The sequence below is a fragment of the Tripterygium wilfordii genome, chromosome 5 (assembly GCF_013401445.1).
Source record: "Tripterygium wilfordii isolate XIE 37 chromosome 5, ASM1340144v1, whole genome shotgun sequence".
NCBI classification, from domain to species: domain Eukaryota; kingdom Viridiplantae; phylum Streptophyta; class Magnoliopsida; order Celastrales; family Celastraceae; genus Tripterygium; species Tripterygium wilfordii.
Window position 1 is genome coordinate 2,374,991 of NC_052236.1, and position 13,249 is coordinate 2,388,239.

General features: G+C 34.8%; 1 protein-coding gene across 2 annotated transcripts; it reads left to right on the top strand.

The window, feature by feature from the left end:
• The first annotated feature begins 1,036 nt into the window (after nucleotides 1-1,036).
• LOC119999027 lies at nucleotides 1,037-12,151 on the top strand. 2 transcript variants are annotated; one of them, XM_038846516.1, is made up of 7 exons: nucleotides 1,037-1,369; nucleotides 1,882-2,030; nucleotides 2,527-2,650; nucleotides 7,617-7,654; nucleotides 10,802-10,830; nucleotides 10,917-11,022; nucleotides 11,796-12,151. In XM_038846516.1, exons 3-7 carry the CDS (start codon nucleotides 2,648-2,650, stop codon nucleotides 11,923-11,925), a joined length of 306 nt encoding a protein of 101 aa, XP_038702444.1. In that variant the 5' UTR covers nucleotides 1,037-1,369; nucleotides 1,882-2,030; nucleotides 2,527-2,647; the 3' UTR covers nucleotides 11,926-12,151. The 2 variants fall into 2 exon arrangements, with proteins under 2 accessions (XP_038702444.1, XP_038702445.1); XM_038846517.1 differs by lacking the exon at nucleotides 1,882-2,030.
• The last annotated feature ends 1,098 nt before the right edge of the window (nucleotides 12,152-13,249 follow it).

The following is a 13,249-nucleotide window of genomic DNA, read 5'->3' on the forward strand; positions in this document are numbered from 1 at the left end:
AACTTGCACTGCAACAGTTTTTAACAAAATTAATTACACCAGCGTTATTAAGCTCGGATTGCAATCGTGTTTGAGAAAATTAATAATGTCATCGAAATGACATCAACTAGCGTCATGAGGCATTTCTCCAAAAAAAATAAAAAAAATAAGGACATTAGTGAGAGTCAGTGTTTTAAAATACCGGTTGAACCGGAAACCGGAAGGGTCACCGGTACAATTTCATAAAATATCGATAAAATATCGGTTTGGTCAAATACCGATTCAATTGGTCGGTTTTCGGTATAAATACCGGTTGTTCGGTTTGAAATAATTCAAAATTGAGAACTTTTTGATAAAAAATATGCAAATAAATAAGTAAAAATTTTTTTAAAAGAGTAAAAGTTGAACATAATTGAGATTTAAATGGTTTTGTTGGACTTAGACTTTTATAATTTATATAGTTATGTTATACTTTCTTCTAAAAATGTTTGTTAATTGAAAATTACATTTAGTAATATTATGTTTAATTTGAGATTGAGAGTGTTATTATTGTGATTATTACTTTATTGAATGAATTTTAATTTATAGTATTTTTCTAGTATTTTTACAGATTTTTATAATTTATTATTAATTATCAAAAATTTAATTAATCAAATCAAACCAATCGATCGGTCAAATCGGTTGAACCGGTTTTTGATGGCCCACGGACATGATCCGAAATCCGGTTTTTAAAACATTGAGTTAGAGTAGTGTCATTGCTAAAAACTACACACACTTCGTGCGTTATTTGTTTTCGTTTCGAATTTAAGATATTTTTACGTAGCAAGTAATAATGAACTACTATAAAATCGGCTACTGCCTTGTGATGGGCCAAATGGTTAAAGTCCATGAGCATGAATCAGGAGAACACAATCAGATCTGAAAAACCCAGATTATATGCAGACGTAATGGGCCTCATGAAGAAGAAATAATTAGGCCCAGTGTCAGTAAGAACTAAGAAGCCACTCGAGTTGGAAGATGAACAGACGGATGAATCATCGACAGTCTGTGCCGCTCAATGGGGCTGTATACAAGGGGATTCGCTGCAATCACACGAGGAAAATGGAATAGCGAAGAAATTCGAAGACTATTACAATGAAACAATGTTGATTCCTTGCGTGTATGACGAAGCATTGCAAGAAGAAGGGGAAAACTGAGCAGTTTTGAAGCTCGAGCAGCTATCCTTCAATCGGGAGGTTCTTCTCCGTTTCAGATGGCTGTATCCTGTATGAACAATATTACTCTTCGGACTAATGAGGATTCATCTCCTTCGAGTGAAGCAAGTGAATCCGAACTGCGTTTTGGAGTTCTTAGCATTCCTGGGAGCTCAATTTGATTCCAAGCAAAGACGGTAAGCTCTTTCATCTAGCGGTTCCTACAGTTTCTTGCCTTTGAGTTTGGGTTTCTTATGTTTTCCTGGTTTTTGTTAATTGAGCATACTTGGTGTTTGCTTCTTGTCCTACTGTCTAGGGTCTCAATTTCTTTCTCATTTATGTATAGAAGCTTTCAAGAAAAGGAAAAACACATTCATCAGTTGGCTTGGAAAGCAAACTTTCAGTTGATCTTATCTCCAGCAAAGCTAAACTGGTAATAAAATGACTACCACAATGGACAGTGTAGACAACTCAGACGCAGTGAACCACCACATATATGCTCTTTTTCCTGCTTTTAATGCATGTTTAATGTCTAGCATTGAGCTTACCATTTCTGTGCCTCCGCCAACGCTGTTCCAATGCAAGGATTTTTGTCCTTTCTGAAAATTCTTTTCCCTTGTTTAGTTGTTTGTCTTCTCCTTCTTTCCTCTTCCTTTCCTTCGAGTCACAAGTTTTCAAAGAGAAATCTGTCTAATGTTGTCCAACGTAGGACATTCATCAACTTGCATTGCTCAATGCTCGATTTGCTTGGAAGAGGTCTTGGAAAATTCTGGCAGCAGGATCGCAAGGCTTCACTGCTCCCATGTTTTTCATGTCGGTCAGCTTTGGTTTCTCTCTTTTTCTATAAATATTTTTAAGGTATTCTGAGTTCTGACTCTTTGTACATTAATTTTATATATGAGGCATGATGGAGATAGATTGATCAATGTCATTGTACGCTTTATTTTTGCCTACGGAAGATTTTGGGATGTAATTTTCTTCTGTTTTTGATCTCTCTCAATTTTAATTTCAAATGTATATGTGGTATTCTTTGATGGATGTTATGGTTTACCAGAAATAAGATTCTTTAGAGGATTGCATCTCGTTTTACTCTTGTGTTGATTAGGTAGAATTATGAATTCTGTGGCACTGAGAACAATTTGTGATATTTTGGTCATTAATCTAGCTCTTCCAAACTTCAGTGAATGGAGTCATATGAAGAGCATCTGGTAAACTAAAAGAAATAATGATTCCTTGTTTACAACATTTCAGCAATTTATATAATAGTAATGTCTTGAATTGTGATTATGGTTTACGGCTATTTTATGCACCTCTCTCACTATCTTAATGCTCTATTTATTTATTATTTTATCAGACTGCATTGGATCAGCATTTAACGCAGCGGGCGTTGCCAATACACACAGAGAGGATGGGGAGTGGAGATTTTATGATGAAGGCATTGAAATCGAGATGTTCAAGCTCTACATTTTACTGAAATGGTACAACTAAGTAGGATCTCAGTGATTAATTTTATAATTTTGTTCAATTCAGTGATATTAGAGTGGTTATGGTGTAGCTTTACCAATGCTGGAATTTAGCTACTTGGATGATAAATTATAGCTTTGCTGGGATAGTTTAATTTTGTGTAGAAGTGTTTTTGGACGTCAAGTTCTTTTATGACAATTTTGCTTTTAGCAATGTGATAATGCGTGATTTCTATACATCCCTATATTAAGTGAGGACGTATGATTTGCAATTACCAAGCCTTTTTGCAAACATAGTCTGTTCAGTTGATACTTGATGCATATGTGCTATGTGCATAGCTCTACCTCTCTGCCTGCCTTCCCCCTTCATGTTTCTTGAAGGAGAAACAAATTGTTCAGACTGAGATCTGAGTGGTTTATTTGGTCCTTGTGTGTATAAAATATGGGCATGATAAGATAGATATACGGATCCTGTTTGACAAAACTTGTGCATTGTCATCTTTAAAAACTTGTAAACTTTTATACATTAATCAACTAGGCATATAGATTACAAATAGAGACTTTCACACTGCATGATGGAAATTTAGAGTTTTAGACTATGATGTACCTATTGCAACATTCCTTCCACAAGTAAGACTGACTTGGGTCCAATAGGTAGAGGGGCGGAATCATACTCTTCAGCAATAATCTTTGGTTGCAAAATGACTGATACAAATTCGTTAATTGGGCCTTCCTTTTGGAGCTAGCATTAAATAAATAGAATTTGGATGCTTCCATGGAGAAGGTTGAGAAAAGGCTCATATGATGGGAGTCCAAAGAAACCAGAAGATTTAGGAGGATTAAAAGTTATATCACTGATATTCCTGACTTTTTAATAAGTATTGGTTGGAAAATGGTCATGAAAGTTCCAAGGAGGGATCTTGCACAGACCAGCAGATTGTCTCTGTTATGATCATATCGACACCATAAATTTCTTCTTCTTTACTCTTCCTGGACCAGGAAAGTTTGGGATACTTCTCTAAAATTAGTGGGTATCAGTTGGGCATCTACTTCTGTTTTAGGAGATTGTTGCTTGGATTAACTTGGCCTCAGAAAAAACTAAAAACAAGCTTATTCAGTTAATTTTCTATGTCCATATGTTGGCTGGTTTGGCTAGAAAGAAACAATAGAATATTCAACTCCAAGGAATCTTTAATATATGCTTTTCTTAAAAAGTAATTGCTTTGTTTGAAGTACTGGCATTTCCTTATGTTGTAACAATGTCTTTGAGGCTATTTTCTTAGTCCTTTTGAAATTTTTGTCCTTGCACCTTCTTGGTGCTTAGTAAAATTTCTTTCCATTGAAAAAAAAACGTAGTTCAATAATGATGAGATAGCTTATGGAGGAATACGATCACTGTTGTCAAATTAGTGAAAGAAAGAGAATAAAAAGGGATAAAACAAAAGCCTTACATGGGGTTTAGGGAAGAATATTTGGCGACTTCGGGAATAATGAAGTTTTCATGTGTCTCTTATGGACGGAAGAGTTACTTTTTGGGAGGATGTACAATGTAGCCGCGAAGTCTTCAAAGGTTACATACGCTTTTTTTTTTCTTTTTTTTTTCAGATTGAAATAATTTGGCAAAATTCGTTGAGAATTTCCTATGATCATATGGAATGGTCACTTGGAATGTTTCTTTTTCACAGTGAGGTTTTGGATTGGTAATTGAGGTCTTTCAATGATCTTCTGGAAAACATAGTAGTTTATAAGGTTCAAAGTTGTTACGCCAAACTTTTTCAAATTGAGAGAGAGGATGCAAAGATTTCCTTGGAGCGAGTTTGGGTATCAAAATGTGCTAACAAAGACTGATAACTCTTTATGGAGGCCATTTTGGGAAAATGATAACAATAGTTGTTCTTAATAAAGAAGGAATCAAGGTTTTGAACTAGTTTTCATGAGGGAGAAAGAAGTCATGCAATGGTAATGATTAATGAATACTTCATTCCAAAAACAGGAAACTAAACAAAAGTGACTCACTTTGAGACTTAACAAGAAAGATGCGGGGTACTGCCAAGTTCATGGATAAGTAATTATAAGTCAAGGCCTTTAAGGGGAAAATGTTTTATCACTTTATCTCGTTTGATTGTTTGAAGTAATCTACTCCATGCTTCACGTTGGAATACAAGGCTCTCAGCAAGCAAGCACTATGATGAAGCAGAGATCAGAGTTCCATATGAAGAATACTAATTTATGCTTAGAGGAAGTTGAATTGGCATGGTTGCTGCCTCAGTTGCATAATATATTTCACGCTTTTCCCAATAGAGTGAGAAGGGAACTCTTAATATCTATAACTAGAGAGTCTCGGGTTTGATTTGTACTTGGTGATGAAAGTTAAGTGTGAGCTATGCTTATCATTTGCAAGTGATTATTAGTATCTGTGGTTTACATTGTAAGGATGGATCAAGTGTAGCCTTTCCTTGCTGAGGTTCCATGTCATTAAGATGACAATATGTTTCATGCTTTTTTGATGCATATTTAGCAGTGTGCGTCTGCATATAATTGTACCTTTTTTTGGATATTTTAAAGTAAAGAGTAAAAACAATTCCATTACCACACTAAACAAACGAATGAAAAGTTCTATGTAATCTTGTATGAAATACTTTCTATGTGAACTGTGTGAAACATATGTATTCCAAAACCTTAAGTTGATGGGAAGAGTAGTCCTTTAATATTTTATTATTAGTCCAACAAATGACACCTTCGTACTTCGACCATTCACATATCCCCTTCTAGGGGTAAATGACTGGCAAGCTATGGAATTGGGATAATGCAGTTCATCCATTTGTTAGATTTGTTAAAACTTTTATAGTTGGGGCCCTACAAACTACATAACATTATAGGGAAATGTTGTAGTGAGTTGAAAACAAAGGAGGAAAGACCAGCAAAAGTAATTAAGTTACAACGCTTTGTACAAGGTATTAATAACTAGAATAATATCGTAATCTTAGCAAAATTGTCTCCTCTTACAAAGTATTTCCTTACTAAGTTAGCTTGTCTAGTTTCAAGTGCAGAGCAAGTCTGGTAGCCCTAACTGACTGGCTGGTATAGTGTGCCTTGTAGTCAATTGAGAGAAAGAGTAGCATTTCTAGGTGAGTAGTACTATCATCCTTCAAACTGGATATTGAGAAACAAGCTTTGTTTGATTTTTTCCCGAAATTCTTTAATGGCTTAGTGTACTGAACTCTTTCAAGATGTTTTACAAATAACGATGACCATTTTGAAAATTTATCCTCTTTTCACTTAATCCCTCCTTTGTTTCTTTCGTTGTAAAGTTCTTCAAAAAGAGGGGTGTTTTGTCCAATTATGTTAAAAGAAGGGAAATTTATAGGAATGTGTATAAGCAAAAAGGGTAACTGGTTGCATATTACCTAAAGAAATATGATAACAAATGAAAAGAATGTGAAATTAATCGGAAATATGGAGAGAGAGATGAATGCGAAAAAAAAAAAGCAGTTTGTTAAATTGAATGAAAATGGAACATATTGTTAGTTGGTCTAGGTTTTATAATCCAAGTGGATTATCTATCTCAAACATGTTATCTTATCCGTGTATCTATAGACTTGTTGATGCAGGAGGACCATTAATATAGGCTTTTATAAGTTAGTCTATTATTGGGTTAATTTTAAGTAAGTTTCTTTTAGTTTTCATACCAAGGGTATTGTCGAAATTTCCAGATATGTTGGAATTTCGAATTTAGTAATAGTTATTTGTTTTGAGAGTCTTTTATTAGGTTATTTTGTTAAGTCGAGTCCTAGTTATAATTGGAGTCATATTAGTTTACTTCTAGGGATCCTAGTTTTATTTGAAGGAAGTTTCTTATGTAATTAGGATTACTAGGAGTCTATATATATGGATGCAAGTCAAGAATAAATAATAATGAGAGTTTTATACAAAATTTGTTATAGGAGAGATTCCTTAGTCAAGCTCAGTGAGAGGCTGAGAGGGGAAGGTGAGTTTATCCGACCCCACCTGAGAGATTCAGGATTTTAACTTAGAAGTTCAAGTTTCTATTCTTCTTGTTTGCTGAAAGTCTGTTTCAGGTTCAAGAAATCAAGGAATTGGGAATTCTTGTTCTAGGGTTCTTAAAATTTTGGGTTTAATTTTTGGGTTAGGGTTTTGGTTGCTCAATCCTAAACAAAGTCTACATCGGTAGTTTCAAAAACTACATCACTTGTTAGTCTTAGTCATGCTTTTTTTTTTCGTAGCGAGGTTATATTTATGGCTTGATGAATGTATTTTCCCTTGTGCATTGGTAGTATTACCGCACTTTACAGAACGATGACTCTTTTGGTGGTCTAAGAATGACATGCAGTTATTTTATATTTTTTTATAGGATATTTTGATTGTATTGCATAATTATAATGCGTCAAAAGTTCTTTATTCGTCTTCTTTAAGTTTCATTGGAAGAGTTTTTTTTTTCCTTATATTTTTTGTTAAACTTTTATTGATGTGGCATGCCACTTCATGGACCTGTTCGTTTCACCAAATCTGTCATATAAAAGGCGTCTTTGGATTTAGGCTCCATGGGATGGTTCATTGTACAGCCAAAATTTTTTACTTGTTAGATAGCACACCTTCAAAAGTTTTATTTGTCCTGTTCCACAATCCTACTGAAAACGTACAAACATCATTTGCCTACTGTAAATGCATGAATTGTCAGATTGTACACCTTATTTAGGACATCTTTGCGTATATGGTGCTATATCTTCTTTGTTAGTGACTTAATGTCATAAATTATCGTATATTTAATATTCTACAGGCTAACTTACTAGTTATGTAACTGTTTGTACGCGTGTACATATATGGCCTACATTGCTATATGCATTGTGAGCAAGTGTGTGATTCTCAGTTCTCACAGAAGTTTGTTAACATCTTATGATAATACTGTGTGAGTCTAGCCATGTATCTTCCTCTGATGTCTCTATTTTTACTATTGTTTCAGCTGCCACATGGAGCTCATGGTATGCAGAATCATGGATGGTAAGTAAGTGCAATCATTTGAGTACTAATTATACAGAGTAAGTATGCGATTTGGACATTTGAGATTGATTGGTATATGCAATATATGATTTTGAAAGCTACATCGATTATCAAGGGACACTGGGACAGTATAGTGAGGAAATTGCTGTGTAATTCTTCTGTTGATCCATAAATTTAAAGCCATAGTATCTAGATGCGCACATTTTTAGTGGAATAGTGACATATTCTTAGGCGATGTAACAGAATATATGCAGTGGGCTCAGTCAATTATGATCGAGAATGCCATCCTTAAGAATTATGAGGCACAAATCACGTCTTCCGTTGACGCATAATTCTAAAGCCATAGAATCTAGATGCTTGCATTTTTTTATTGGAGTAGTGACATATTCTTAGTCGATGTAACGGAATATATGCAGTGGGCTCAATTATGATCCAGAATGCCATCCTTAAGAATTATGAGGCACAAATCAAAAAAACCTGTTTCTTTGCTTGCATGATAGTGCGTTCCTTGGCATGTATATTTGTATACAAGTATTAATAAGTACAAAAACCACTAACCAAAAAAAAAAATTCAGACCCAGATTGGTAAAGGATCGATTACAACCCCCCCCCCCCCCCACAAAATTTTTTTTCTTTGAGGAGTTAAATCACTAACAAGTATTAAGGTTCCACCATTATTGAACTGTGTAGGAGTTGTGGACATAAATTTATCTGTCAACAAATGCCTACAAAATCTTTTCTGCAAGATCTGATTATGTTGGTGTTAGATTTATGTAGCTACAGTTATCGTCCATAGTTTTGGGGGGGGGGGGGGGGGGAGGGCATGATACAAGTACATTTTGAATACCATTCAACTGCATCATGCACTTCTGTTCAAGTTTTGTTAGATGGAAAAGATAGCCTGCAAAGCCATGGCAAAATCTGTACTGGAGTTCCTTCAAACTTTTCTCATTCTTGCTGTGTCTGGATGTGTAGAGGTGGAAAAAGTAAACAAGAGGGAATTTGTAGTCTCTCATAAACTTGTTTGAAATATTAATGGGAAATAGGAGAGAGCCAAATCTTTATGCGTAGTGGTGTTTTTCTTTTCGTTTTTACCTTTCCGCTTTTGGCTTGAGTGCAGGCTTGACTTGACTAGGTCATTCTTCCAGTTTTGTTTCCCTCATTTGAATTTCTTTTTTTTTAAAGACTTTTGTTCATCCGTTAACTTTTTTTCCTCTCTTTGAACCATTGCTTTTGAAAAAAATTTTAAAAAAAAATTCGCTGGTAAATGTACAAATTTGTGAGGTAAATTATCGGATATTTACAGCTGGTTGGAGTTGATAGCAATTGGTATCCGTGGACCGTGGTTTTTCTTTCCCGCAGGATTTAGGGGTGTGTTTCGTGGATTTGGTGCCTTTCTTTCAATGTTTTGCTGTCTTTCTGTTGGTGTTTCTCTTTGGTTGGTTTACTGTTCAGTTCATTGTTATCTCTGTTGTTGTCATGTTTGTGGTTGTAACTTTTTATGGTTGTGGTTGGATCAATGCCTCATGCTGTTTCGCAAAATTGAATGCTTCCTTATGTCTTTTTGTGGTAACGCTCCTCTACACAAATTTAAAAGCCATCTGATTTGAGGGGGTTTGGGAGGTGGGTAATTTTGAATGAACTTTACCCAAATTTCCAAATATTCTATTGAATCATTAATCACCCATTAAGCATTGAACGATATATAGCAATCAATTGATGGCACAAGATCCTATTATTTCCTTTAACTTGAATATTTAGATAATGGGAATGGTAATTGTGTTTTTAACCTTCATTTCTTTTCTCAACATCACTGCCACCTTATCCTGTCCGCTCCTATCCTTTTAGAGTCCAAAACATTGTGTAACGCCTACAAAAACGTTTGCCCACTTGACTTGGTTAACACCCTACCCTAGGTCTTTGATCAAAGTAAAAAAATAATAATTTATGTTATGTTGGCCACTCAAGGAAAATGTTGTAGTTTCTTTTATCTCTGTTGTAAGTTTTTCAAATCCCATGTCTGGACAAACTTTAGTCAAAACAATGACTAACAATGGTGACCTATAATATGTTTATCTTTCACTGCGTTGCATTTTAAGTATCTCAGTGTGGTGCATGGTTGTAGTGTTGTTTCTGTTGTTGATGTTCTCATTGCTATTTTTTGGGAATCCAAAATTTTTATATTACCTAAATATATTTGTCTTATCAGATATTTATGACAATATCCTTGTTGTTTATATGGGTGTGATTTGAATTATTAATTGGTTTGGCAAAGCGTAGTGAACTTTCCTTTTGATCTTTAGTGACATCAGTAAAGATGTTAGGTAGAAAATTTATTGTGCAAGATTTGGAGACATATTAGCCTTAATTATCTTGATATTAAAACTTTCTCTAGATCATATTAATTAAATGATTTTTTTTTCTATCCCACATCGAAAGAATGTAGGTTCGTAAATGATTTGTTCCTAGATAAATATATGGCTTAGGTAAATTGAAGCATGCTACTTGATATCAATAAAACTTTTGTCATTCTGCCGGGTGTACGAGCATTGCAAGCGTTAGATTTGAGAGTCGAGGGTGTTTGACTAGTAGGATGAGGAACTTGTTGGTAAGTGCAATAATCACATTTAATAAATTTTCACCTTGTGTTTCTTGTTCTCTAGGAGCTTCTTTTTACAAAAATCATTGAGTCATATATTGGGAGTATTAAATTTTAGTGATAGAGGTATTTGACCTTAATTGTCATCCACAAAGGCAATAAAATGCCTGAGCGGATAGGCTTGCCAAATGGGCTGATGATCGGAGGATTTCCATCTGCATTCCTACTTGATTTCTCACTGATATTTGTATTTGGCTTGATGTTAGGCATAACCCTCCACAGCATATGTTTGGGCTCTTGCAAGTTTATGTTTAGTTGTTCCACTTTCCAGACATAAAAAAGGTGTCATGGTGTTATTAGGATATTAACTTTCTAACTTCATCAATACTGTTTTTGTCCTGAAATTTTTTTTTCTTTTTTGAGTTTTGGTAAAAATGGAATTCCAGTCCTAATAAATCTCTGATGGATGTTATGCTCACACTTGTAGGCTCTAGCAATAGAGAGTTTTTTTCCTGCTTTTTGACTAATTTTTGCTTTGAATTTGGCAGGGAGCATGGCCCACAATTGGTACGGACAAGTAAGTTTTTGATCATATATATCTTTTTAAGGCATTAGACGAAAGATTTTTAGGAAATGCTCTTACAATTATTGTTGCCGTTGCAGATTGGGTGATAATAGGACAACCTATTATACCGAGTGGGGTTGTCATCCCCACTCATTATAACCCCAACCAGTTTGGGTTCCATTCACTGGGTGGCCACTATCCTCGGTAAGCTTTGAATTTAATTGTTGCTCTTCTTTAAATATCAACACTACAGATAGAAATGTGACCCAGTGGTAGAGTGTTGGGGGCGTATCCTAGAGGTCATAAGTTCAATTCCTGAAAACAGTCTCATTGTCCACATATTATGTGAAGTAAGGTTTGCATATATCTTACTTGTCCTCGACCCCCACCCACTGCCGGAGACTTGTGCTTAGGAGGAGTTGTTGTTTACCGTTAAACATCAACACTAACCACTGATATTTTTATGATTGATTTCATGACCCTCTACTTGGCATGCCTGTATGATGATGCTACCTTAGTTATATATTTAATTTCTAACATTGAATTTCATCTAATTGATGTCGATGCCTCGATGATGAATTCAAATTGTGAAACAGTAATCCATGGTAGTCTCATTGCTGCCTCCACAGTGTAGTAGGTGTGGCTTGTTAGTTTGCAATGTCGGTAAGGAGGCTAATAAACGGTGTGATAAAGTTTTCACATGATTGTTAAAATGCAAGTTTTACTCCTCTTTCGTTTGATGAAGTGAAAAAATCTTGGGCTATCAGCTCCCATGCTAACATGAAGTTTTGTTGAACCTTGATAGTGTAGTAAGCACAGTTATTTTAGTTGCAGTAGTCTGTGAGGAGGCTAATAAACATTGAGATGAGAGTTTTGTCAGCTGGTTGTTGAAAATAAGTTTTGTATCTCTGTTCTCTGCTTCTGGATCTTTATCTTATATGTTTTTGTGTTACCCTTGCTTGTACCTCGTTTTGTAGCTTTGATGGCCGCTATTACATCACTCCTAGGAGCGGTGTGATCCATGGCGGGTCAGTCCACTTTGCAACTTGGTCGGTGTTGCAGGTGGTGGGGCCGGTGGTGGTGAATTACATACGGCACCCATATTAGGACTGCTTGGTAGTTGTTGGACAAAAGGTGCAAAATGCGAAAAACAAGTCATTAGGAAATAGAAAAACTTTTCGCCTACTTGGTTTATTCTAGGACAGTGATAGCGTACATAATGGTTAAAAGAGAGAACTTTTTTTTAAGGATGTATGTATGATGTTACAAACTAAATTGAAATTGTCCCAGTAGACAACTGTTTGTATAGTGCATTTCTACAAGTGAAGGTCAATTTCTGCTCTCTGTTTCAAGTGTAAATGTACAATTACTTTTTCTTCACCAGATTATTATTGAGAGTTCACAGTGATGTTTTCTTCCCTACAAACTTCCCATGTAGAGCATTTTCAATTTGCGCTCTTACTTTCCCCTTGAGCCCAGACGTCTTTATTTATCAAGAAGTTTTAACGGGGCCGAGACTTAAGCCAGCCCAAGTTGGCTATTAAGAATGGCCCGAATAGTCTCCTGTGCAGGCCAAATTGGGCCAGCCCATTTACAATTATGTCCAGGGGAAATTTTATTTATATACAATTAATGTACTAAGTTTATATCATTTTTAAAAATAAAAAAATAAAAAACAAGGGCCTGTTATGTAAAATAAAAAAAATTTAAAAATGGTGTAAAATTTTTAAATTTTGTTTGTACACTAATGGCAATAGGTTGTGTTGTTTTTTTGAAATAAAAGCGATAGGATTGTGTTGTTTTTCTTTTAGAAAAACATCTTATTGTTGTTTTTTTTCCCTTTAGAATATTCTGGTGTAAACTTAATAGTCTTTAATTAAATATGTAAAAATTATTTATTTTAAGTTTTTAATGTGAGGGTTAATATTTCATTGTATACAAAGATATTTATGTAAACTACAAAAATTTAAAAATTGATGTAAAGATAATATATTAATAATGTGTAGATAAAATTAAAAAATAAAAACACACAGGCCCCAAGAATTATAAACGCAAATGGGTCCAAGTCCCAAGGGTATGTATACAAATAAGAGATTATTATATACAAAATTTTCTTCACTTCGAGAACACTCTCCAACAAAGAGAAAAAAAAATGACCATGGCTGTGAAAATATCTACAAGTCTGCAAAATCTCGAATCAGTTTTTGTTTCTTTAAAAAAAAAATTGTCTCTGCGACCAGCAAGATCTTACTCGAATTCTAAATTTCGGAGATATTTTGCTTTGAAGGGTAAGACCAAAACATAGAAGACAGAGACGTCCACAGAAAGTAGACATAGACTTCTTTATAGGTAGAAGAAGATTTCGGTTATTTTCATACCTTTTTTTTTTTTTTTTCCCCTGGTAATCAGGTAAAGAGAAGCCTCTACGAGA